The 27959-nt window shown below is 44.2% G+C and overlaps 1 protein-coding gene across 1 annotated transcript; it reads left to right on the top strand.

Annotated features, from left to right (window-relative positions):
• The first annotated feature begins 85 nt into the window (after positions 1 to 85).
• Positions 86 to 27944, top strand: NOL11 (nucleolar protein 11). The gene is made up of 18 exons (XM_038757378.1): positions 86 to 234; positions 8925 to 9038; positions 9301 to 9357; positions 11366 to 11514; positions 12604 to 12661; positions 15020 to 15161; positions 15452 to 15640; positions 15851 to 15927; positions 17563 to 17686; positions 18595 to 18704; positions 20363 to 20440; positions 23486 to 23670; positions 23806 to 23931; positions 24161 to 24391; positions 25000 to 25078; positions 26715 to 26807; positions 27259 to 27366; positions 27541 to 27944. The coding sequence occupies exons 1-18, from the start codon at positions 94 to 96 to the stop codon at positions 27652 to 27654; spliced, it is 2175 nt and encodes a 724-aa protein (XP_038613306.1). The 5' UTR covers positions 86 to 93; the 3' UTR covers positions 27655 to 27944.
• The last annotated feature ends 15 nt before the right edge of the window (positions 27945 to 27959 follow it).

Here is a 27959-nt window from a genome sequence, read left to right as displayed (position 1 = left end):
AGCTCTCGCGAGAGCGTGCGCGCGCCGGTGTGGCGCGGGGGCTGCCGGGAGCGTCTTCGTCGTCGTCGTCGTCCGTGGGTGAAGCGGCCTAAGATGGCGGCGCTGCGTGAGGAGATCGCCCTGTGCGAGGTGGCGGCGGGCGCCGGGCGCGACAGCCTGCTGGGGGTGGAGCCGGGCCGCGAGGCCGACCACTTCCTGGTCACGGACAACAGCAGGACCGTCACCGTCTACAAGGTGGGTCGGGGAACCGGGCCGCAACCCGCCGCCCCCCCTTTGCACGTGGAGCTTCCTTCATCACCACAGAGGCGGCCGTGCTAATAGTAATAATAGTAATGGTGGCATTTGGTAAGCGCTTACTATGTGCAAAGCACTGCTCTAAACACTGGGGAGGTTTCAAGGTGATCAGGTAGCCCCACGTGGGGCTCACAGTCTTCACCCCCATTTTCCAGATGAGGGAACTGAGGCCCAGAGAAGTGAAGGGACTTGCCCAATAAGTGGCGGAGCCGGGACGTGCTGAACGTCCACTCCATCCCCCCCCCCCCCCGCCTTACCTCCTTCCCTTCCCCACAGCACCTGTATTCATTCACTCATTCATTCATTCATTCGTTAGTATTTATTGGGCGCTTACTGTGTGCGGAGCGCTGTGCTGAGCGCTTGGAAAGTACAGTCCGGCAACGGAGAGAGACAGTCCCGACCAAGTGTAGAAGGGGGAGACAGACCACCAAACAAGTGGACAGGCGTTAATACCATCAAAATGGATAGAATTGCAGGTCTTCATTCATTTATTAGTATCTATTGGGCGCTTACTGTGTGCGGAGCACTGTGCTGAGCGCTTGGAAAGTCCAGTTTGGCAACGGAGAGAGACAATCCCGACCAGCAACGGGCTCGCAGTGTAGAAGGGGGAGACAGACAACAAAACAAAATAAGTGGACAGACATCAATACTATCAAAATAGATGGATAGAATTACAGATCTTTATTCATTCATTCATTAGTATTTATTGAGTATCACCTCCTCCAGGAGGCCTTCCCAGACTGAGGCCCTTCCATCCTCTCCCCCTCGTCCCCCTCTCCATCCCCCCCATCTTACCTCCTTCCCTTCCCCACAGCACCTGTACATATGGATATATGCTTGTACTTCATTCATTCATTCATTAGTATTTATTGGGCGCTTACTGTGTGCGGAGCACTGTGCTGAGTGCTTGGAAAGTACAATTCGGCAACGGAGAGAGACAATCCCGACCAACAGCGGGCTCGCAGTCTAGAAAGGGGAGACAGACAAAAAAAAACCAAAAGCGGACAGGCATCAATACCATCAAAATAGGTAGATAGAATTACAGATATTCATTCATTAGTATTTATTGGGCGCTTACTGTGTGCGGAGCGCTGTGCTGAGTGCTTGGAAAGTACAATTCGGCAACGGAGAGAGACAATCCCGACCAACAAGGGGCTCGCAGTCTAGAAAGGGGAGACAGACAACAAAACAAGTGGACAGGCATCAATACCATCAAAATAGATAGATAGCATTACAGATCTTCATTGACTCATTCATAAGTATTTATTGGGCGCTTACTGTGTGCAGAGCACTGTACTGAGCGCTTGGAAAGTACAATTCGACAACGGAGAGAGACAATCCCGACCAACAACGGGCTCGCAGTCTAGAAGGGGGAGACAGACAACAAAACCAAAACAAGTGGACAGGCGTCAATACCATCAAAATAGATAGAATTACAGATCTTCATTCATTCATTAGTATTTATTGGGTGCTTACTGTGTGCAGAGCACTATGCTGAGCGCTTGGAAACTACATTTCGGCAACGGAGAGAGACAATCCCGACCAACAGCAGGCTCGCAGTCTAGAAGGGGGAGACAGACAACAAAACAAGTGGACAGGCATCAATACCATCAAAATAGATAGAGTTACAGATATTCATTCATTAGTATTTATTGAGTATCACCTCCTCCAGGAGGCCTTCCCAGACTGAGGCCCTTCCATCCTCTCCCCCTCGTCCCCCTCTCCATCCCCCCCATCTTACCTCCTTCCCTTCCCCACAGCACCTGTACATGTGGATATATGCTTGTACTTCATTCATTCATTCATTAGTATTTATTGGGCGCTTACTGTGTGCGGAGCACTGTGCTGAGTGCTTAGAAAGTACAATTCGGCAACGGAGAGAGACAATCCCGACCAACAGCGGGCTCGCAGTCTAGAAAGGGGAGACAGACAAAAAAAACCAAAAGCGGACAGGCATCAATACCATCAAAATAGGTAGATAGAATTACAGATATTCATTCATTAGTATTTATTGGGCGCTTACTGTGTGCGGAGCGCTGTGCTGAGTGCTTGGAAAGTACAATTCGGCAACGGAGAGAGACAATCCCGACCAACAGCGGGCTCGCAGTCTAGAAGGGGGAGACAGACAACCAAACAAAACAAGTGGACAGGCATCAATACCATCAAAATAGATAGATAGCATTACAGATCTTCATTGACTCATTCATAAGTATTTATTGGGCGCTTACTGTGTGCAGAGCACTGTACTGAGCGCTTGGAAAGTACAATTCGACAACGGAGAGAGACAATCCCGACCAACAACGGGCTCGCAGTCTAGAAAGGGGAGACAGACAACAAAACCAAAACAAGTGGACAGGCGTCAATACCATCAAAATAGATAGAATTACAGATCTTCATTCATTCATTAGTATTTATTGGGTGCTTAGTGTGTGCAGAGCACTATGCTGAGCGCTTGGAAACTACATTTCGGCAACGGAGAGAGACAATCCCGACCAACAGCAGGCTCGCAGTCTAGAAGGGGGAGACAGACAACAAAACAAGTGGACAGGCATCAATACCATCAAAATAGATAGAGTTACAGATATTCATTCATTAGTATTTATTGAGTATCACCTCCTCCAGGAGGCCTTCCCAGACTGAGCCCCTTCCTTCCTCTCCCCCTCGCCCCCCCTCTCCATCCCCCCCATCTTACCTCCTTCCCTTCCCCACAGCACCTGTATATATGGATATATGCTTGTACTTCATTCATTCATTAGTATTTATTGGGTGCTTACTGTGTGCAGAGCACTATGCTGAGCGCTTGGAAACTACAGTTTGGCAACGGAGAGAGACAATCCCGACCAACAAGGGGCTCGCAGTCTAGAAGGGGGAGACAGACAACAAAACAAGTGGACAGGCATCAATACCATCAAAATAGATAGAATTACAGGTATTCATTCATTCATTAGTATTTATTGAGTATCACATCCTCCAGGAGGCCTTCCCAGACTGAGCCCCTTCCTTCCTCTCCCCCGGTCCCCCTCTCCATCCCCCCATCTTACCTCCTTCCCTTCCCCACGGCACCTGTATATACGGATATATGTTTGTACTTCATTCATTCATTCATTAGTATTGATTGGGCGCTTACTGTGGGTGGAGCACTGTACTGAGCGCTTGGAAAGTACAATTCGGCAACGGAGAGCGACAATCCCGACCAACAAGGGGCTCGCAGTCTAGAAAGGGGAGACAGACAACAAAACAAGTGGACAGGCATCAATACCATCAAAATAGATAGAATTACAGATCTTCATTCATTAGTATTTATTGGGCGCTTACTGTGTGCAGAGCGCTGTGCTGAGCGCTTGGAAAGTACAATTCGGCAACGGAGAGAGACAATCCCGACCAACAAGGGGCTCGCAGTCTAGAAAGGGGAGACAGACAACAAAACAAGTGGACAGGCATCAATACCATCAAAATAGGTAGATAGAATTACAGATCTTCATTCATTCATTAGTGTTTATTGGGCGCTTACTGTGTGCGGAGCGCTGTGCTGAGCGCTTGGAAAGTACAATTCGGCAACGGAGAGAGACAATCCCGACCAACAACGGGCTCGCAGTCTAGAAGGGGGAGACAGACAACAAAACCAAAATAAGTGGACAGGCATCAATACCATCAAAATGATAGGTAGATAGAATTACAGATCTTCATTCATTCATTAATATTTATTGAGTATCACCTCCTCCAGGAGGCCTTCCCAGACTGAGCCCCTTCCTTCCCCTCCCCCTCGTCCCCCTCTCCATCCCTCCCATGTTACCTCCTTCCCTTCCCCACAGCACCTGTATATATGGATAGATGTTAGTACTTCATTCATTCATTAGTATTTATTGAGCGCCTACTGTGTGCAGAGCACTGTACTGAGCGCTTGGAAAGTACAATTCGGCAACAGAGAGAGACAATCCCAACCAACAACGGGCTCGCAGTCTAGAAGGGGGACACAGACAACAAAACAAAACAAAACAAGTGGACAGGCATCAATACCATCAAAATAGATAGAATTACAGATCTTCATTCATTCATTAATATTTATTGGGCGCTTACTGTGTGCAGAGCACTGTACTGAGCGCGTGGAAAGTACAGTTCGGCAACGGAGAGAGACAATCCCGACCAACAACGGGCTCACAGTGTAGAAGGGGGAGACAGACCACAAAACAAAACACTTGGCGGCCATCAATACCATCAAAATAGATGGATAGAATTACAGATCTTCATTCATTCATTGGTATTTATTGAATATCAGCTCCTCCAGGAGGCCTTCCCAGACTGAGCCCCTTCCTTCCTCTCCCCCTCGTTCCCCTCTCCACCCCCCCCCATCTTACCTCCTTCCCCTCCCCACAGCACCTTGTATATATGGATATATGTTTGTACTTCATTCATTCATTAGTATTTATTGGGCGCTTACTGTGTGCAGAGCACTGTACTGAGCGCTTGGATAGTCCAATTCAGCAACGGAGAGAGACAGTCCCGACCAACAACGGGCTCGCAGTCTAGAAGGGGGAGACAGACAACAAAACAAAACAAGTGGACAGGCATCAATACCATCAAAATAGATAGAATTACAGATATTCATTCATTCGTATTTATTGGGCGCTTACTGTGTGCAGAGCACTGTGCTGAGCGCTTGGAAAGTGCAATTCGGCAACGGAGAGAGACAATCCCGACCAGCAACGGGCTCACAGTCTAGAAGGGGGAGACAGACAACAAAACAAAACACATTAGCAAAACAAATTACTCTATTTAACTAGTACATATTTATTCTGTTTATTTTATTCTGTTTGTTTTGTTGTCCGTCTCCCCCTTCTAGGCTGTGAGCTCGCTGTTGGGTAGGGACTGTCTCTAGATGTTGCCAACTTGGACTTCCCAAGCGCTTAGTACAGTGCTCTGCACACAGTAAGCGCTCAATAAATACGATTGAATGAATGTGTACATGTATATATGTTTGTACGTGTTTATTGCTCTGTTTTACTTGTACATATTTATTCTATTTATTTTATTCTGTTTGTTTTGTTGTCCGTCTCCCCCTTCTAGACTGTGAGCCCGCTGTTGGGTAGGGACCGTCTCTATATGTTGCCAACTTGTGCTTCCCAAGCGCTTAGTACGGTGCTCTGCACACAGTAAGCGCTCAATAAATATGAATGAATGAATGAATGAATGAACTTCCCAAGCGCAGAGTCCAGTGCTCTGCACACAGTACGCGCTTAATAAATACAAATGAATGAATGAATGTATAGATGTATAAATGTTTGTACGCATTTATTACTCTATTTTACTTGTACCTCTTTATTACTCTACTTTATTCTGTTAATATGTTTTGTTTTGTTGTCCGTCTCCCCCTTCTAGACTGTGAGCCCGCTGTTGGGTAGGGACCGTCTCTAGATGTTGCCAACTTGGACTTCCCAAGTGCTTAGTACGGTGCTCTGCACACAGTCAGCGCTCAATAAATACAAATGTATATATGTATATATGTTTGTACGTATTTATTACTCTATTTTACTTGTACATATTTGCTATTCTATTTATTTTATTCTGTTAATATGTTTTGTTTTGTCATCTGTCTCCCCCTTCTAGACTGTGAGCCCGCTGTTGGGTAGGGACCGTGTCTAGATGTTGCCAACTTGGACTTCCCAAGCGCTTAGTACGGTGCTCTGCACACAGTAAGCACTCAATAAATACGATTGAATGAATGTATATATGTTTGTACGTATTTATTACTCTATTTTACTTGTACATATTTACTATTCTATTTTATTCTGTTAGTATGTTTTATTTTGTCGTCTGTCTCCCCCTTCTAGACTGTGAGCCCGCTGTTGGGTAGGGACCGTCTCTAGATGTTGCCAACTTGGACTTCCCAAGCACTTAGTATGGTGCTCTGCACACAGTCAGTGCTCAATAAATACGAATGAATGAATGAATGAACTTCCCAAGTGCTGCGTACAGTGCTCTGCAAACAGTAAGCGCTCAATAAATACGATTGAATGAATGTATATATGTTTGTACGTATTTATTACTCTATTTTACTTGTACATATTTACTATTCTATTTATTTTATTCTGTTAATATGTTTTGTTTTGTTGTCCGTCTCCCCCTTCTAGACTGTGAGCCCGTTGTTGGGTAGGGACCATCTCTATATGTTGCCAACTTGTACTTCCCGAGCGTTTAGTACGGTGCTCTGTACACAGTAAGCGCTCAATAAATACGATTGATGATGTCTGCTTTGTGACCTTGGGTGAGTCACTTCACTTGTCTGAGCCTCGGTTTCCTCATCTGTAAAATGGGGATTAAGATTATAAACCCCACGTAGAACAACGTGATCATCTTGTATCCCCCCCCAGCACTTAGAACAATGCTTTGCACATAGGAAGCACTTAACAAATGCCATCGTTATTATTATTTTATTCTGACTCACAGGCCCGGGCTCTATCCACCACCCCATGTTATCGGTTGCCGATTTGCCCTTTCCAAGCGCTTAGTGCAGTGCTCTGCGCACAGTAAGCGCTCAGTAAATACGATTGAATGAATCTGACTTATTTCTCGGTTTATCTGTGTTAACTTCTCTCTGCCCCTCTAGAGTGCAAGCTCGTTGTGGGCAGGGATGGGTCTGTTGTTCTCTTGTACTGTCCCAAGCGCATAGTACAGTGCTCTGCAAACGGTAAGCGCTCAGTCAACACGACTGAATGAATGAAGGGATGAATGCACTCTCCTCTAAGCGCTGCCGCTCCGGGCCCCTCTGCGTGTCGGTATCCAACACGTCGTCCGACCCAAGGACGGTGTTGGTTCCTCCCCGGAGGGATACAATGCTCCGCACCGCCACAGAAGGCTTGCCCCCCATTCAGCCAGAATGTTCAGCATCCTCCTTAACTGGTCTCGCTTGGGATGAGGACAGTAATAAACCGGTTTGCTGTGTGATCTTGAGCGAGTCACTTCTCTAGGCCTCAGTCATCTCGTCTGAAAAATGGGGATCGAGGCCGTGAGCCCCATTTGGGACAGGGACTGGGCCCAACTGATTACCTTGTATCTACCCCCGCACTCAGAACAGTGCCTGGCACATAAGAAGTGCTTCACAAATACTGTCATTATCATTACCTGGGCCTCGGTGATCCCATCTGTAAATGGGGGTTGAGGCTGGGAGGGCCACATGGGACGGGACTGTGTCCAACTCGATTGGATTTTCTCTACCCCAGAGCTTAGTACAGTGTCTGGCCAATTGTAAGCGCTTCGTGATGATGATTATTATGAGGGGAGATGAAGAGAGGCAACAGGTGTCTTCACCTGGAGAGGCTACACCTGCCTAGTCTGGAAAATCTTGGGAGACAGGTTGCCACTTTCTCCCTTGGGTTTACCTTTTCCCTGCCTCAGAAGGGTGAGATTCTGTCCTACGTTCCCCTGGACTATAAACTGGGTGTGAGCAGGGAGTGTGTCTACCGATTCTGTAAGATTGTACTCTTCCTAGGGCTTAGTACAGTGTTCTGCACCCAGTGCTCAATCAATATGATTGATAAGACCCCAGATGGAAGGTTCAGTCAGTCAGTAACATGTATTGATTTAACTCTGTCGTGCTGCAGGTGTTTGTGTGGAAGCAAACCCACTAAAGACACACTAAGGTAATTTAGGAAGGAAGAAGGGAAATTGGAAGTGTCTGAGTTAGTGTTTACGGAATATAAGTCTTACACGGTGGCAAGAGTGTACACCTGTAAAATGGGGATTAAGGCTTTGAGCCCCATGTGGGACAACTGGATGACCTTGTATCTACCCCAGCACTTAGAATAGTGCTTGGCACACAGTAAGTGCTTAACAACTATCATCATCACGTGTGTAATGTGAGAACAACAAAATAAAAAGGCAAGTGATTTAAGTGCCTTTTGACTGAGGAAGGTCAAGCCCTTCTTTTTTTAATCGTTGAGGCTATTATCATATTTTCAAAAACAGTTCTCGATGTCTCGGACTCCAGAATGTTAAATTTTACACGATTTTTTTCGTTGTGAGTGAGCTGCTTTCGAATACAGCGGACCACCTGCTCCTCAAAACTCCGTTTCAAGTCCAGAGCCCTCTTGGTTACCATCCTCCCCTCTTGACGCCTTCTCCGTACCCTTTACCAGGCCTCCTAGTCTCCTCTCCCGTTAACTGTGTGCTTCTCTGAAGTTCAGTTCAGAGTAGCTTTTCGAATTGATATTTCTAGCCTCAATCCCTCATCTGCTTTCTGGTCTTGTATTTTCTCAAAGAAATGTCCATCTGGATCTCTTGCCTGTGCCTTAATCCAACAACTAAAATGTCAAGTCTTCAACTTCCACCCAAAATCCTCAGCCCCGTTTCATGTGCTTACACCCTCTTATCCAGATTTGTATTTTAAATAATCGGTGACATTTGTTATTCTGTGCAATAAGGACTTGGGAGTTTACTATAATTAGGAGGCATAATCCCTGCCCTCAAACAATTTGCAGTTTTGTATCTCCCAACTCTGTTGTGTTGTACTTTCTCAGGTTCTTAGTACAGTGCGCTACTCACAGTAAGCATTTGAGAGGTACCATTATTGGTGATGAGGAAGAAGAGGACCTCAAAAACTTTCATTATAGTAATATTTTTTTTTTTTTAATTAGGTTTCAGATCAAAAACCCTTGGGCTGTTGGTCAGTCAGACAAGGTCAAAATATAACATGTCCAGCTGTGTGCAACTTTCCAACTGGAGAATACGTTGTTGTTCATGATGATAAGGTAAGATGATTTGGACATTTATTTCAGTTGATTTATAGCCTCCTCAGGGTTTTGACTAAGCACCGGTGTCCTGGGATGTGGCTAATGTACCTTTATCCTGAGTTTTTTTTCACTTAATAAATGTAAATACTTTGTCATGTGACCCTAGTTATCCAAATATTAATAATATTTTCTTTACTGATGTCGAGTGATTCTTCAGTGAAGTGAATGGTGGGTGATGTGGTGCCTTTTATAATTCTAGAATTGTGTTTTCTTTTTTAAGGTTCTAAGGATATGGAAGGATGAAGATGTAAATTTGGATAAGGCATTCAAAGCAACAGTAAGCTCAGTCATTTATAAATAAGAAATCCCTATCTGATTTTTTTTTCTTTTCTCCCCCCACATGCAAAGGACTGTTGATTGGAGCAGGAGCTTTTTTTCCTCTTTCTTGCTCCTTTGCTGCCGCTCTCCGGGCTCTGTGAAAGTTTTCGCTGATCCAGGAGCCCGGCAAGAAACAGCTCAGTGTAAGGGAGAGGTGCTGCTTGCCCCTGCCTCCCTCTCCCCCGAATTTCTTTCAAGCATCCCTCAGCGATTTAGAGAGTGGCTTCCTTGTTTTGGTGCCCAGTTGATCTTTCTTTAGACCTGTGGCTCACTGGAACGAACACGAAGTTGATAGTCATTTCTACTAAAAAAAGTAGGTGGACCAGTTTGGAAAGTCTGCTTTGGTAGTCCATCCCCTGTCCCTGTGCTTTTCCGGTTCATTTTTTAAGATGGAGCTAGTAGCGAGCGTGAGTTACCCTTAGCCCATGCAGGGAACATAAAAGTGCTGCTGTGACTCTAGACTGTAAGCCCATTGTGGGCAGGGATTGTTTCTCATTATTGCTGAATTGTACTTTCCAAATGCTTAGTACAGTGTTCTGTACACAGTAAGCGCCCAATAAATACGATTGATTGAATGAATGAATCCTGTCAGCTCTCTTAATTGGTTCCAAGCTACAGAGTACTCTGTAATTTCCCATAGAAAATATTATCAAGTAGATTAATTCATTCCCAAGCACCAAATTTTGACCAAAGCGATGGTAAAATGGTAATAAAAAACAATATAATGACATGATCCAATAGCCGTGCAACATCTACCAATTGAAAATATTTTAAATTTAATTTTCTGTGTATGTGTCAGTGCCTTTCAGAGTGCTGTCTTTCTCATTATATTCAACAAAAAGGGCCCTTAAACTATCAGACTCGGTGCCTGTTATTAGCTGTACTAAGTAGATCTGCCATTGTCTAAAGCCGAAATGAATTGAGCTCAAATCACACTACCCCCAGCTCTTAGCATATAGGAAGCACTTCATAAATACCATAAAGAAGCCTGTCACAATACTTGAGATTGAGGAAGAGAGGAATGGAGGTCTTTAAGCCAAAGGAGCCTGTATCCTCTATGTCTTGACTTGAAATAGCAGTTATAAGGGGCCAGTAGCATTCAGAGGAGGTAGAGGAATTCATTTTCCTCTGTGGAGTTTCTGGGCTACAAAGATGGCCAGTTCTAGCCCTAAATAGGCTAGATTCTAAAGTGGCGTTTGTGAATACCGTTGGTTTCTCTAGTAGCCCCGGGCCAGACACAAGAGGTATCCAGTCCCTTGGAGTCATCCCAGTAGTATCTACTGAGTGCTTCCTCTGTGCAGAGCTCTGTACTGAGCACCCGACTTCCCCAGCAAGAGCCCAGATTTGGCTTTTGTCTCGGTATGTATGGCCTGCAAGCAGGTGCTGTATGTTACGATGGCACCAGAACTCTTAAAAGTGAGGTCACTGTCCCTTTTGGTGGCTTGAATTCTGGGAGGGCTGGTGGCTGAATTTTCATCCTGGCCATATTCCTTCTGATTCCTCATGTCATTTGGAATCCTTAACCACAGAGAGTTGTGGAAGCAAAGTCTTTTAATAGGCTTAGTGTGAGTTGGGATCTGTTCACGGATTTGGGGGTCTAGGTGGGTTGTCGGAGGGACAAGGGTAATCTGATATGTAACACGGTAATGAGGAAGGAGTCCCATGACACCAAATAATGAATAACTTGCACTGTAAGTACTGGGAAGACAGGGACGGGTATTTTGCTTCTGGGGTCCGTCTCCGAGTGCTCAGCCTCAGCGACACACAGTAAATGCCCACTGATTGACTACGCTGTTCTTGTTCATCTCTTGGCTCACACGTATCTTATTTCTTCATCTCCCAGCAGAGGTAGATTGCTGGAACTATTGGGACACTCATGTGGAGAGTTTTATTTAAAGAGGGATTTATTACAAAGGAGCTTTAAAGAAGTTTAGAGTGGAAAGTGAAATGCTTTTCTTCTCCCACAGCTGTCAGCTAACGTATACAGGATACACTCCCTGCCAAACACTGACCTGGTGGTGCTCTTCAAGCAGGGAGCCGTCAGATGCTTAGATGCTTTGCTTGCCAAACCCCAACAGACAATTGAAGCTGTTATTTCCGATGAAGAAGTAATAAAGTAAGTTGCAGCAGGCCGCATGGATTCCTTTGCTTACGGCAGAAAGACTAGAGGCACAGGCTATTCCTCTGTAAAAATGAGATTGGAAAAGGTGAGGTTAATTTTGAAAACGGCTTAAACAGGACCCACTTACAAAGGAGGTAGCCAAAAATTCCATTCCACTACAAATCGACAAGTGTTCCAGTCCACTCTGGAAGCCAAGTCCCTGGAAAGCCAGGGAACCCTGGATAAGGGGAGACTGTCTCTCGACAAGGACATCATCTTTCCCTCCGTTGGCATTCTCCACCAACCCCAAGACTTATTCTCTTCACACACAACCAGGGACAAAGAAAAGCTCTTTGGTGGGGTCTTGAGCCTCGTCCATCACCTCACTAGTTTACTGGTTTCTTCTTTCTGCAGCCTCAACCAGTGTGAATGGAAAATATCAAGAAAATCCCACTAGTATTTTGGACAGATAGGGATTGTGGACAGGAATGAATTCTTTTCTAAGTCTCATGAATTGCCTTTAGACAAGCTCCTTGTGTGCAGAGATCGTGTCTACCAACTTGGTAATACTGTACTTTTCCAAGCACTTCGTACAGTGCTCGTCACACGAAGAGTGCTCAATAAATGGCCATTTATTGAGAAGCAGCATGCCCTAGTGTATAAAGCACAGACCTGGGAGTCGGAAGGACCTGGGTTCGGGGCCCAGCTCCGTCACTTGTCTCCTGTGTCACCTTGGACGGGTCACTTACCTTCTCTGTGCTTCAGCTTCCTCATCTGCGAAATAGGGATTAAGACTGGGCCCCGTGTGGGACAGAGGGACCGTGTCCAACCTGATTAACTTGTGTGTCCCCCAGCGCTTAGTACACTGCCTGTTGTTTAGTAAACACTTAACAAATACCATGAAAAAGAAAATAAATACCATTCTTAAATTGATTGAATTGCTATGAACGCCCAGATAATAGATGGGAAGGTAATGGATCCTGTTTGTGGTGAAGTCTTAGATGCCCTTTAGTGTTTTAATTCTTTAGTGGAGTGAGCTCTATGTTTTGATTAAAATTACAGTTATCTATAGCAAGAAATAATCCACGGCCTTTGTACTTGTAGGTGGACGGAGCTGTTAATTGAAGCTCAACAGCCTATTTTAATTTTTGTCACAGAGAAGGTAAGTGTTTCCTTTTTGTGAACCATCCATATATGGGAAAATTGCACAGAAATCGGAACTGATTTATTTGGAACTTGCCTTTAGCGGTAGTGCTTTGATTTGAATCAAATTTGCTTATTGTTGGAGTAAGTGCAGATGAACATTATGAAATAAATGGCGTTAATGGATTTTTTTTGGTGTTTCATTTTTACACAAGTATGGAGTGGTCAGAACGGCCCAGAAATATGTCAAACCTCAGCACACTCTTCATTAGAAAGAGGCTAAGGCTCGTCTGCCTTCTCCCAAGGATAGTGTACTCTACAGCTCTGCTTTTCTGGAGAAGAAAAGAGGAATAGGACTGTGGAAGGCTCCCATCTGGGCGTTTTCTGCCCATACTCCTCATGCAGAATTTCAACTCCACCGATCTTCAGGGTGTAGGTTAAAGTAAGGCTGGCATCAATTGTCCACCTTTAGAGTTAACCTCCCCCCAAAATTTCAAAATTGAAAAGCACCAGTCGGGCCTAGTTAGAACTCAGGTGTCTGGAATCTACTCTTATTGGCCTCCCAGTGGCATACTTCAGGCACTAGTAGCGATAGCATTTATTGTGCCTCTCCTCTGTGCAACACACTGTACTAAATGCTTGGGGGAATTACAATAGAAATGATCTTCCCGACAAAAATTTAAGAGCAGGAGAATCCCTGGAGTCAAAACATGCCTGCCATACTCCATCCATTATTCACTCGGGCCACCAAGTACAGCTTTTACCTTCAGAAATTAGGACATTTTATGTCTCATTTTCCCTTCCCTTCCTTTTCCCTCCCTTCCCGTAGACTTGGACTTTTATGGCTCTGTCTACCTCATCCCTCAGGGGATGGCGTGTCTCCGAGCCTGGAGACTGCCATTGGATAGAGGTGTAAATATGTCCCAAGTGAATGATCCTCCTATTTCCCTTTGTGGGTGCGGGCGACCCTGCCCAAATTCTCAGTGTGTTTGCCTAAATATCCCTGTGTGGCAGTAACTAAGGACTAGTTTATCAGTTCATGTATGAGGACTAACTGAATTTTGAATGGAAGTAAATGGGACAATTCAGGGGCTTTCCGAGTAGGGGAAAGAAGCAGTTAATAATGGTATTTGTTCAGCGCTTAATAGGTGCCAGGCACTGTACTAAGCAGTGGGGTGGAATACAGACAAATGGGGTTGGGCACAGTCCCTGTCCAACGTAGGGCTCACGGTCTCAATCCCCATTTTACAGATCAGGGAACTGAGGCACTGATACGTGGAGAGACTTGCCCAAGGTCACACAGCAGACAGGTGGCAGAGCCAGGGTTAGAACCCATGACCTTCTGACTCAGGCCCATGCTGTAACCACTAGGCCAGGCTGCTTCCCGAGGAAAGGCAAAGGTCTGAAACGGAGAGGGAGAGAGCATATGTGTTGCATGATTTATGACACAGAGGGCTTGAGAAAGGGGCAGCAGGCAATTTTCCATTTGTTCCCTAAGGATTGAACCTGGTTGGGTGGACCCAAAGCCACAGGCAAGGGAAAGAAGACAGGATGGAAATGGCAGCAGCATATGCCTATTGCCGGCCGAGGCCTGGAAATGGAAGAGGTTATGGACTTGGGAGCCGGGCTGAGATCTCCCCAAAAAGTTCCCTTTTCCTGGGGAGGGGGTGGATGCCAGACTGCACAAAGTGGGCAGAGGAAGGGGTAGAAAAGCCACCAGGACGGCGTTTCAGGCAGGGACACGGGTCAGAGTGGTACTCAACAAATAGTAGGGAGTTGTGACATTTCAAAACGTCACATAGTCCATTTTCTGTCACTAAAATCTGCAAAATGGATCAAAACCCTCCCAAATGTAACCTTACCGAAGGCCCGTCTTGTAAAATTGGTCTTCTCTGCTCGGATGGCACTATCACGGTGAATAATTTTTTAAAGGATGTTATTTTTAACTGCTCCCTTCTCTTGTTTTTCTCTATTTCATTACATTTAATTTTGTTCTTGCTCCCTGGGGTGGCAGCCACGGACTGTGCAATTTTCTAAATTAAAGAAAAAATGAATTCAGGAACTAAGTAACACATTTTTAATGCATGTAGGTGTTTCATTTATTTAGTCTGTATGAACTAGAGTTGTAATGCCTTAGTACGAAATGTTCAATTTCCTTAATATGTCCCATTACATTTCCATTTATTTAGTTCTGTTCAGTAAACTTAATATGAGCTGTTTGATGTAAGTGTGTATAGAGATGATTGAGCCCTGATCGTAATCATGTTGTCTTTCTACCTGACATAATAGTTTAGTATTTGTAGCCTTTAAAACTAGCGGGATTAATTGTCTAATACGTGCCGTGTTTGCAAGTAACTACCATCATTTTCTTTTTTAGCATGGAAATTATTTTGTGTACGTACAGACGTTTCACCCACATAACTTAAACAAATATGCACTCTTACCAGGAGACGAAAAATCTATTCCTCTGAGTTTTACAGCATGTGTTCAAAACAGAAACGTCTCACTACTGTGTTTAGGTAAGTTTCAGGCCCAACTTTGTTTGGTTTTACTTCTTAGAGACTGGGAGTGAACTGATAGCATGTTTGGAGCTCTTCTCTTTCTGTTATCTTTTGAATTAATGTTCTTCAAAGCGTGCCATCGAGTCTGGATTCTTGAAAGTTTAATATAGAAAACTCTGAAATTAGTTAAATTGCTAAATGATTGTATGAGGTCAATTTTTAGCAGTGGGTTCATGTCCCGTATTTATATATTAGAATGGAAAAATGGACTGATAATTATCCTAATATCATGTTCTAATTTCCAACAGGCTCCAGTGGGTGTGTCTATAAGGTTCTGGTACCATTTACTAAAAATGATCCAAAAGAAAATCAGACTCTGCTCTGGACGCTACTTCTCAAGTCTGTAATGCCCTGCAGTAGCAGAAACGGTGGATCACTTGTTGTCTTAGATGGAAATAATGTCGCCGTCCTGGGAACATCAACCGAAGTTGCTAAAGGTAACTACAACCTCTGAATATGAGTAAAATGTCTTAGCAATACATTTGGTGATAGCTTAGCTCCGTGCTTGGAATTCAGAGGGAATTGTATCGGATAACTAAGCAGAGGACCCAGAGATTTTTTTAAAAAGTAACCTAATTGATTTTTTTAAACATTGGGTGTCTGCATTTGGATTATCTTTATTCTAACAATGTGTTTCCCTTTTAAAGAGTGTCTCTCCATATGGGACTTGAAATTTCAAACATTACAGACTTCCAAAGAACTTCCTCTTGGAACTAGTGGGCAAGTACGTTTTCATCATTTTTGTACTTCATAAAGCAGTTCTTTGTCAACTAGCTCTTTGGTAATTATCTACAGTGTACCTTTTCTGATTCCTCCTTCCGTTAGGATCTAAGCATTATGATGGGTACGGTGTATAACAGTCATTTAAAGAACAAGCAGGTTACTTTCTATTGTTTACCACAAACAAGGATAAAAATGCAGACAGAAATCTGGACCCCTACTGGCTTACAAACTAAAGCTGGGAGAAACTGGGCAAAGAAAGAAAAAATATAAAGTGAAAAGTGCTCAATACCACTGATTGAAAAAAATGGAATGACAAGCCAGCAGGAAGTACCACAAGACATTACTGTTCCAAAATGATTTCAGGCTTTTGAGGACACTGGCTGACAGAGTAGTTGATATGGTCACTATATTTAGGTGCAGTATATACATGTCAGAGGTGGGGAAGCTTATCCATGGAATTGAGTTGAGAAGTGCTCTGTAGTTTAGATTTCTGTGTTGGAGGGTGAGTGAACATATTTCAAGGCTATTATTTGGTCCTTTTGATTTTTGAAACAAATGAGTTCATTATTCATTTTCCTGAAAGTGCTTTTTTCCTTTGGAACATTTCTCCCAGTAGTAAATCCACTACAGGGATTCAGACCCCCAGAAGCCACTGAAGTCCTTGAACGTGTGTAATTGAGTTAGAACATATCATTCGTACTTATTGAGCGCTTACTATGTGCAAAGCACTCCACTAATCTCTTGGGAAAGTGCAGTATAACAGAGTTGGTAGGTGCACTCCTTGACCTGACCCAACATTCCCTCCATGTTGAATTTCAAAACCTGCTGAAAGTAGTGTTTGAACAGAGAGAACATGATAGCATGCTGCAAGCTTTTACTATCCAGACTTCACCTTAAAGAATAGCAACAAGAAGAAATCACTCATCAACAGCTCCTCATAAACAACTGAAATCTAGACACATAATTTTTCCTGGTTATTAATTGGAAGCTCCTACACCAAGCAGCTGGCAATTCATAGGCCTCCCCTGAAAATTCTTTAGTGGACCAAAAGCACAAAATCTTAAACTCACTTCAACCACAACCCAAAATGACATTACAGGAGGTGCTGCTGTGATAGAAAACATTTGAATGATGTGTAAAGATAAGACTGTGACCAAGAGGCTAAAATATCAGTGACTGGTGTGGACTAGGAATTGATGAGTTGAGGAGGGTGACCGGGAATTTGATGGTGATGGCACCGTCAGATGCGCTAAATGCTCAAATGTTTCTTCTGTCTTTTACAATGTTAGGATTGTACAGGTTATTTGGTTTTCAGTTATGCATGATGCTCTATCTTGTGTAAAATGTCACTGGCTGGTTTTTTTAGAAATGCAGTGGATTTGCTTAATTTCTCAAGCTTAGAGAAACTGTTGTGCTTTAGAAGTTTCAAGGCAAGTCTATTCTCCTTGAGAGAATAGTGGATACATTTTCACTGTGATGAAAAATTGCTAAAACTCCATCTTGTAAGTGGTCTTTTTCTCAGGTTTTTCATAGAAATTATCTAGAGTTAAGTCTTTGCTGTTTTGAATGCAGTTTTAGGTGAGCGCTGAGGAAAATGGTTAAAACATCTTTTGGTTTTGTGTTTAATACTTCACAGCTCTGGTGTCACGGCCACAGACTCTTCTTACTTCATGGGAAATTTTTGACTGTGAACCCATTTAAGTGTGAAATATCGTCATTAGCATCTGTTCTTGGAAAACTCAAGTCTGTTCAAGCTCCAGGTAGGAAATTACTTAAACATACTGCTGCAGGCCTCCTGGCTAGCTTCTTGTTGACATATGTAGTAGTGAGAGTACCTATTAGTTCTGTGTGACCTCTGCTCTCCTCACCGGGCACCATTACCTCCCCTCCCATCCATTCCCTCCCTAGCCATCAGTGAACACACTTCTGAGAATCAGCATGGCTTAATGGGTAGAGCGCAGGCCTGGGAATCAGAAGGAACTGGGTTCTAATCCTGGCTCTGCCGCGTGTCTGCTGTGTGACTTTGGGTAAGTCACTTCACTTCTCTGGTCCTCAGATTCCTCGTTAGTAAAATGGAGGTTAAGACTGTGAGCCCCACGTGGGACAGGGATTGGGTCCAACCTGGTTACCTTGGGTCTACCCTGGTACTTGAAACAGTGCCTGGCATTTCCTGAGTCCTTAAGAAATACTACAAAAGCAACAAACCCCCCCCCCCAACACACACAAAAACAGTAACCCTAAATTTAGTCATCAGGCTGCTATATTCTTGATTAAGTGCTCTTCTTGGTCTTTGCTTACATTCATTTTATTGTTGTCATTAGGTAAAATTGCTAGTAAAAGAGCTCACCAGCATGGCGATTTTGTCGTTTGTGATCCAGGAGAATCGAGTTTAGTTGACTTTTTTATTTAAATAATCCTTCCTAGAACACAGTATTCATAGAACAGCCTCCTCTGGGTTTTATTTTTGTTTTGGTGGATGCGGGGAATGTGAGTTTGTGTTTTGGGAAGTGTTGTCCCATACTGTGTATTTTCACTATGCATTTTGGATAGGTTACGTAGTTTGTCAAGAACTTGCTATTGGAGAGCTGTGTGGAATTATCTTAAAACTAGAACATCGCAAGCAGTAAAAATAGTCCGTATGTACTTGCTTGACTTTGTATTTTGGCAGACCCCCAGGCCCTGTCTACCTTTGTAAACTGGAGGACATTTCAAGGGGAAGGTCCCGAGTTCCAGGACTCAGAGCAATCTGTCTCATCAAAGGAACAGATGAAGAGAGTTGTAAGTGCGGATGGTTTTTGTTGGTTATTTTCCTCAGAATAACAAGTCATGCATGGGCCCTGGGCAATGCTGAACTGTTTCTATATCTTGAGTTATTCTTTACAAGTGTAAGAAAACAGCATACTGATCTCAGCCCCCTCCCATGTTCCCTAAAGTGCTTTGCATTTGTTGCAAGATGACTAGAAGCATACTTTCATGGCTTCGGGCCACGTCCTGCACCCTCCTATCATCACCACTGTCACCACACGGAGGAGATCCAGAAAGGAAAGTCAGGTGTCCCAAAACAGGTCCAGAAAGATGAGCCCGGGGTCAGAGCCACCCATAGGGAGAACGTGTTCCCGTCAGCATAACACAGTAACACATGTTGAATTGGGAAATGTAATCCACCGTAGATCAGTCGCTCATATGTGTTAGTTCGGTCATGTCTTTTTGAGTTAGCCACAAGATCAACTTGAAGCCCAGAGCAGCCCCCTCTCTGGTCCCACTTGTACTGTTTTGCTATTTGAATGATCAGCAATACCTTTATTGGTGTGCTTATAAAATCCGAAGGCCAGCTGTATGTAGTGAAACAGTGTAAATACGGAATTTAAATTTTCTATTTTGTGACGTGTTAATAGCGAGCCCAGAGAAATTGCCACTGACCTAAAGATGAACTCAGTCCTGTCCTTTGGGCTACCTCTAGGAACATGACCTGTTTAGTCCAATGGACGGTCTTTGTGTGTGCACGTTCTTATCTGGGACTATGGGCCCGCCTGGACCCCTTCAGCCGGACATGCACCCAAGAGCGAATCTCCATATCGACAGTGTTGTCTTTGAATGCAAAGGTCAACTAGAGAAAGCAAGTGAGAACAGTGGTTGGGCAGTTTTTATGATGCTGGGCTATTGGCCTCTGCTCAGACTGTTGCCAGCTGTTGAAAAACAAAGTGTATTTATGCTAATTGTAAAAAGGCAAAATTTCAATGCACGAAAGTCATTTTGCATCAGGCAGAAACTCCTCACCCTCGGCTTCAAGGCTCTCCATCACCTTGCCCCCTCCTACCTCACCTCCCTTCTCTCCTTCTCCAGCCCAGCCTGCACCCTCCGCTCCTGTGCCGCTAATCTCCTCACCGTGCCTCGTTCTCGCCTGTCCCACTGTCGACCCCTGGCCCATGTCATCCCCCGGGCCTGGAATGCCCTCCCTCCCCACATCCGCCAAGCTAGCTCTCTTCCTCCCTTCTAGGCCCTACTGAGAGCTCACCTCCTCCAGGAGGCCTTCCCAGACTGAGCCCCTCCTTCCTCTCCCCCTCGTCCCCCTCTCCATCCCCCCCGCCTTACCTCCTTCCCTTCCCCACAGCACCTGTATGTATGTATATATGTTTGTACGTATTTATTGCTCTATTTATTTTACTTGCACATCTCTATTCTATTTATTTTATTTTGTTAATATGTTTTGTTTTGTTCTCTGTCTCCCCCTTCTAGACTGTGAGCCCACCGTTGGGTAGAGACCATCTCTATATGTTGCCAACTTGTACTTCCCAAGCGCTTAGTACAGTGCTCTGCACACAGTAGGCGCTCAATAAATACGATTGATTGAAGGAATTTGGTATTTTAATTCACTGCAGGCATTCTTCCTTTGAGGTCCTAATCGGGTTTGTTTTTTTTTTTTAATCAAACTATAGTTGAGGACAAGAAAAAACAATGACACAAGATGCAAGCCAGGGGCTCTGACAGCTGAACAACTACTGTCAGACATAAAGGTATGAAAACTAAAAACCGAGCCCCATGATGTTAAATTGCATGTATTGTGTACAGTCTGTCCCCCTTTTCCAGGCTCCTTACATGTCAGAGCCCTGTTCATCCTCAAAGTCAGACAAACTGTTGAAGCGACGCTAATCTGAACCCAAGGAATGTGGGGCCAGGTCCAATCTTATCTCCTTTTGAGAGGCAAGCCCTCCCTCACAGATTTTGCCCCACATGTGGAGACATCAGCCTTGCCCTATACACAATTCTAATCTCAAGTTTATCATCCCCACTTACGTGGGTGATATTAAGATAAATCTGTGGGGTTCCAAGAGAAACGCTCTTGTCTTCACCAGGAAGAGAAAAGCAGACACTTGTAAACCTGTGCATTAAAATAATAATGGTATTTGTTAAGGGCTTACTATGCGCCAAGCACTGTTCTAAGAGCTCCCTTCTTTAACATTAACAGGTTGGGTTTCTGAGTAAGGGCAAGGTGAATCATTCATTGAGTCATTTATTGAGTGCTTACTGTGTGCAGAGCACTGTACTAAACGCTTGGAAAGTACAGTTCAGCAGTAGAGAGAGAAAATCCCTGCCCACAGTGGGCTTGCAGTGACTGGGAATGAACGGCCACAGAGATGAGGAGAACCAGGAGAGGCTGGAATGGATAATGTGTTTAGAAGGGGATGGTTGACAGCGTCAAAGGCAGCAGAAAGGTCAAGGAGGATTAGGATGGAGTAGGAGCTGTTGGATCCAGCGCTTAGAACAGTGCTTGGCACATAGCAAGCGCTTAACAAATACCATCATTGTTATTATTTGCCAAGAAGGAGGTCATTGGTGACCTTCGAGAGGGTGGTTTCAGTGGAATGGAGGGAATGGAAGCCAGATTGGAGGGGGTCGGAGATGAGAGTTTGAGGAGAGGAATTCGAGGCAGCGAGTGTAGACGACTCCTTCCGGGAGTTTGGAAAGGAAGGGTAGGAGGGAGATGGGGTGATAACTGGAGGGGGCTGTGGGGTCAAGAGAGGGTTTTTTTTAGGATGGGGGAGACAAAGGAATGTTTCAAGATGGAAGTTGAGGGGAGGAGGGAAGGGGCGAGAGTTTTGATAAGATGAGAGGGAGTGGGGTCTGATGCACTTGTGGAGGGGGTGGCACTAGGGGAGGGAGGAGATTTCCGATGACCCTGCTGCGAAGGATGGGAAAGTAGAAGAGGGGGATGAAGGAGGAGGAGGAGTGATTTTTGGGAAGCCCAGACCTGATGGTGTTAATTTCCCTAATCAAGTAGGTGGCCAGATCATTGGGAGTGAGGGGAGAGGGAGGGGGCCTGAGGAGGGAGTTAAATGTCCGGACAACTGACGAGGGCAATGGGTGTGGGTGACAGTAAGGGAAGAGAAATAGTTTTTCCGGGCAGAGTTAAGGCAAACAAAAAGTGGACAAGGTTGGTCTGGTGTTTTAGATTCCCAGAAGCAGCGTTCAGCGGCTCCAGCATAACAGTGAAGGACGCAGACGGTGAAGGTGATCCAGGGCTGTGGGTTCGTGGCACGGAGCGGCCGTCTGGTGGGGGAGCGAGCGAGAGAGTGAATTGAGTTGAGTAGAGAGGTGGACATGAGAGCATCTATTAAAGAATCCACTTAGAGCCTGGTTTGATGGAACAAAAAGTGGATTAAGTTCAGGCCTTCTTAAGTAATCGAAGTAGTCATGAGGCTCATGAGGAGTCATTCATTCATTCAGTTGTATTTACTGAGCGCTTACTGTGTGCAAAGCACTGTACTAAGAGCTCGGGCGAGTACAGTATAACAACGAACAGACACATTCCCTGCCCACAGCAAGCTCACAGATGGCGCTTATATTGTTTTGAGGAGTAGGTGGATGAGGGTCATCAGGGTTAGATTCCTGAGCAGTTGTTTTCTTTCTCCCTTGGTTGAAAAAGATACCAGCTTTCCTTTTCGTTAATCTCGAACTGCAACTTTATTACATCGTGGACACTCTTCCCTGAGTGGCATTCACTTTGCCTTTGGGTATGTATAATTTCTGGTTCCCTGGGCAGAGACCAGCAGGTGTTAGGAAGAAGCAGCCATAGTCCAAGTGGAGGCAAAGGCCACTGCAGCCTTCTTCAGCTCCTTCCCTTCATCCTCAAAATCATCTCTGCTGCAGAGGGTTCATGAACCTTTTTGGCTTGAGCCACCAGTTCCTTCCCTTAAGTGCTTCTGTTTTTGCTTTAAACACAGATGGATTTGGAGAGGAGAGCTTTAATGTGAAGTGGAAACTTAAGGCGTGGTCCGAGTACGGACCTGAAAAGCAACAAGGTCTAGATCTGCAGGATTACAGGAGACATTTAGTCACACGAGTCCCCCTCTAGACTGTCCGCTCCCTCTGGGCGGGGAACGTATCTACCCACTCTAGTATTGCATTCTCCCAAGTGCTTAGCACAGTGCTCTGCCCACTATAAGCACTCAAGAAATAGGATTGATTGACTCCCCGTGAGTAAAAGCCTTCTTGGGTTGTCTGAAAAATCAGTTGATGCAAAGTGCTTTAGAGTGGAGGAAGCACAAGCTGAGTACCTGAGAAAACCCATTGCTCAGTCAGACCCATTCTGTCTTTGGCCGTTGTTTCAGAATGCCTGAGGCGCCATGGACTGCCCTCTGTAACATGTCTCCTAAATATTTAGCAAAGGTACCACCAAACATCCCTTCATTTTCCCTCTCTTTTGAGGCTTCCACTTTGAGCTTCAAGGGGAACCCGGGGGTCCTGAGACCTAATTTATTGTTTGGCAGTCAGTGCCAGAAGTTCGCATCGAGTCATCTGTTCTCCGGGTCCATTCCTGTTTGAGTTCACTTTTGAATTTCTGCTTTGTTGTACCTGGTCACCTTCTCCCACAACCCCCTCCTCATCCTTATGATGCCGTGCATAGATAGGTATGTGAATTTCTAAATATGTATCAATACCCCTTGATTACTAGTTGAAAATGCTTGATAAGGCATTGTGCAGAGAGGTGAAACACATACCGAATGGAGAAATCACTGCATCTTAAATGACCGGGTGGGCTTCTGCTTTTACTCTTTCAGGGTGCTTCCAAAAAGCATATTGAAGAACAAGTACCCAAGTTTTTATCAAATACGCAGACACCTGATTTTCAAATTTCCGTTGGGCAAATAGCCACGGGAATAGTGAGCAGGTGTAAAGTAGAATCGACGTTTTATCCCCAGAAGAGTTTGGTGCAACTTGTCAGAACCCAAGCTCTATCTTACAGGTAAAGTTTCTTCACACCAGGTATTTTCTGTGTGTTCTAAAACTTTAACTTCTCCGTTCAAGGAAAAGCTTGCAAGCTGTCTGTAGAATTGAGGTTTATGGCCTGAAAATAATTCCGAGTCTGTCTGTTTCTCAGCTTGTGTCCCGATTTGATGATGGTTGCCATAGGAAAGACAGATGTGCACCTGTTGCAACTCTGTCTGCAGCAGTTCCCCGACATTCCGGAGCCAGTTATCTGTGCTTGCTTAAAAACTTTCTTAAGGTAAGGAGGAAGCCAGCAATCCCTTTCCTTCCTCTTCCCGTAAATTTAGTGCATCGTTTAACTAGTGCAAGTAAACTGGCTGTTTCTGTGTATTTATTTTAAGCTTAATAGGTCTTCTGGACCTAATGTCGCTGGGGAACTGTCGTAGTTCCTTTTAGTGACTCTGCAGTGTGTTTTCTAAGTGATAATTTTGAGATGAATTGGTGGTGACATTTCTTTCCCCTTGTAGCATCAGTGATGACTGCCTTGAAGGAATAAATGTAACGACAGACTCCGTATCTGAACACCCATGTATTGAGCCAAAGGAGAAAATTGAAAGACAAACCAAAGTTGTTCAGAATGGCTTTGATCCTGCATCAGTGGAAGAGAAAAGCGGTGCTCCCCAGTTAATTCAAACATCAGACAGCAAAATTGATACCCCTGCAACGTGCCCTATCACAGCAAAAAGGGCGGCTTTACTGTATCCTTTGAAGCCTGAATTTCAGTTGGTTTTTACTGTTTGATATTTACCACAATGACCCCATCTCTGCCGTCTTCCATTTTCTCTCCCCTTTAGACTTTCTATTCCTCCTCCTCTTCCATCCCTCTTGTAGCTGGAAGCAGTGGCCAGATAGGTGCCATTTTTCCTTTCTGGGTGTAAGTTAAGTAACTAAAAAGCTAGATGCTGTCATTTAAAACAGATGAAACAGTGTTTCATTTTTAACTGAAGCTCACTGGGGGAATGTTTGGTAATTATCATTTATTCAGATGGCTTTGTGAGGAGCTCCGGCTAACACATCAGGTTAGTCAGTGGTATTTTATTGAGTCCTTATTGTGGGCATAGCACTGTGCTAAGCATTTGGGAAAGTACAGTATAGCGGAGTTGGCAGACGTGATGTCTGCCTACAAAGAGCCTACTGTCTGTAGTTGTTTACAGCTGTGGAATATTTTAAATCTATCTGCAGGTGTACAGGAAATAACATTTCATAAATTTCTCCCATAAATATTGAGTCATTTGGGCAGAGTGTTGGTCTTGGGGATTTTTATTTTGGCATCCTTAAAATCCTTTTCCTTAATAGCCTTGTATAGAAATGCAATTCTCCAATCCGCTTACAGTGAAACGTTTCTTCTGCCTCACTTGAAAGACCTCACGGCGCAGCATGTCATTGTAAGTAGTCTGTCCTGGAGAGCTTATTTTTAAATGTGACTGCCAGACTCTGCTCATCGCAAAAAGGCTGAAAGAAAATGGTGATCATCGTCATCATCATCAATCGTATTTATTGAGCGCTTACTGTGTGCAGAGCACTGTACTAAGCGCTTGGGAAGTACAAATTGGCAACATATAGAGACGGTCCCTACCCAACAGTGGGCTCACAGTCTAAAAGGGGGAGACAGAGGACAAAACCAAACATACTAACAAAATAAAATGATGTTATCTGTCGATACCTGTCCTCCTTTCTACTCAGACTGGGAGCCGCCTGTGGGACAGGGAATGTATCCAACCTGATTATCTTGTACCTACCCCAGCGCTTAGTACAGTATTTGGTACATATAGTCAGCGCTTAACAAATACCATCATCATCACCTAGCACAGTCATAGAAATACAGTATCCTGTCATCATTAGTTGCTGGTGGCAGGGGGATCGGGGGTATCCCGAGGAGCCACTGTAACAAGGGTTCAGGACCCTGTTGGCTTCCAGTTCCCTTTGTCTCCTGTGCCCTGGGACCGTTGGGCCTAAAGAATTAGTTGCGACAGAGAAATGCAGATCAGCTGTTCTGGCGCTAATTTGATCTTAGTGATTCACCCTGTCTAGCTAAAAGAAATGAAGTTCCTACAGAGCATTTTGGGAGAAAAGTTGGTGTGGATTTTTTTTGAACCTTACAGCTTTCCTTTATATACTTTCTTTTTACATATTCTAGTCCTTTTGCTCAAGATTTTCTCTTCTTAGTCTCCAAAACAGCTGGATTGATTTTTGGCCACCACCTGTACCAATTATTATTAGCAGCAATATGTAAACAGAGTTAGGGTGTAAATGTATAGATCACCCTTTAATGGTGGAAGTATTCATTTCTGAATACAAAAGCAACTGCTAAGTGTTTTTCCTACCTTTGGGTTTTAGGTCTGTTTCCTTGAAGAGTAAAGATTCCATTATCAATCAGTCAATCGTATTTATTGAGCGCTTACTGTGTGCAGAGCACTGTACTAAGCGCTTGGGAAGTACAAGTTGGCAACATATAGAGACAGTCCCTACCCAACAGTGGGCTCACAGTCTAGAAGGGGGAGACAGAGAACAAAACTAAACATACTAACAAAATAAAATAAGTAGAATAGAGAATATCATTATATACTGATAATTTAAAACACTGAAATGAGCAGTTTCCATTATTGCAGTGTTATCGCTTGTAGTATATTCTTATTCTGTTCATTCTACTGTCTGTAAAGTGTATTTTTGAACTGGTATGAGGTGTAGAGACCCTTAAAGCAGACTGGGGAATGTATTGATTAAAACAATTGTGAGGCGCAGAACAGGTTGCAGTGGGAATGCTGGCATCTTTTTATCTGGCGATTTCAAAGAATGGGACGGACTGTTGGGTAGGGACTGTCTCTATATGTTGCCAATTTGTACTTCCCAAGCGCTTAGTACAGTGCTCTGCACATAGCAAGCGCTCAATAAATACGATTGATGATCTTAATGGAGTAATCATGTGGCAGTCCTGCCCTAAAACAAAATCCTTTTCCATTGATTAGATGAGTGTTTGGTAAGGAAACATGCTCAAGTACTTTGTTGTTGCATTTCTTCCAGCTGTTTCTTCAGTATTTGCATTTCCTTTATGTGAAGTGTAGTGAAAATGTCAGTATGACTCTTCCCGGACCGTGTCCTCCAACCCTCAACCAGGTGAGGAAGAAAATTATTGGTCTTAATCTGATGGTGTAATCAAGTTGGATTCATATTTATAGATTTGGGGGGCAATGGGAGGAGGGAAGAAGGACCATGTTAGTCATAAGTCCCACAAAATTTCTTCAGTTACTAAGCTCCTCTTCCTCTTTTTACTGGGTTCTCGTCAACAGTGCCTCTCCTCTCTCATTATAAAAAAATAGTCTTTTCGGCTGTCCCTGCCTCCAACCCCAAGCTTATTCCTGTCATTATGCCAGGGATAGGGTTGGCATTAGTTCCGTGCCACAGAAGTCTTCCCTGCACAACATGGCACTCTCGTTCTTAGTCCTTCCACCGCAGAGTCAGCTCCAAACCAGTCAGAGGTCTGGGGGTAGCCCAGAGAGACAACTTCTACTTTGGGGATAGAAAGACCTACCGGAGTTCATCTTAAATTCTCTCGTTTTGCGTTCAGATTATGGATTGGATATGCCTACTCCTCGATGCTCATTTTGCCGTCATGGTGATGATACCAGAAGCAAAGGAACTACTGAGGAATCTCTACATGTTTGTGAAAGACCAAGTATGTGAATGTTTAGTGCATATTGAGCTTTTAGTTTATACCGAGTCCAGAAGACAATTCAGTGAAGTGTTTAAGGGCAAAGAACAGCTGTTGGTCATCGTGGGGCCACGTTTACCGAGGGGGTGTACTGTTAAAAGAAATTTGTATTTTGAAAATGTATGTATTTATTTTTAGGTATGGGTTTATTCTGAACTGAACAAGATGGAAGGAAGTTGGAAAGAGCTACAGAGGCTACGCCGGGAAACTAACCTAGGATTCTATTGTATTGAAGTACATGAACTCTTTTGAGCGAGACAGACATTTCTTCTCGGACTCTTTCACGATACCTTTTTCTGCGGCTTTTTCCTACTCGCGTAGGCAAGAGAAGTGGCTTGTTCTGTGGCCACATGGTATTTGTCAAAGGCAGATTTCCCAATCTACCAGAAATCAACATCGGTACGTCTCACTCCCTGAGACTTCTGGGTTTCCTAAAGGACTGTTTTGGTCCCACAGACTGTGGGGAGATGGGGAGGCTCTGTCTAAAAGAAAAAAATTTTTAATGTAATTTGGTTGATTTTAAGTAAACTGCTATTTGTGTACTCATAAAATCTATT

The sequence above is a fragment of the Tachyglossus aculeatus genome, chromosome 15 (genome assembly GCF_015852505.1).
Source record: "Tachyglossus aculeatus isolate mTacAcu1 chromosome 15, mTacAcu1.pri, whole genome shotgun sequence".
NCBI classification, from domain to species: Eukaryota; Metazoa; Chordata; class Mammalia; order Monotremata; family Tachyglossidae; genus Tachyglossus; species Tachyglossus aculeatus.
This window is presented reverse-complemented; position numbering and strand designations above follow the sequence as displayed.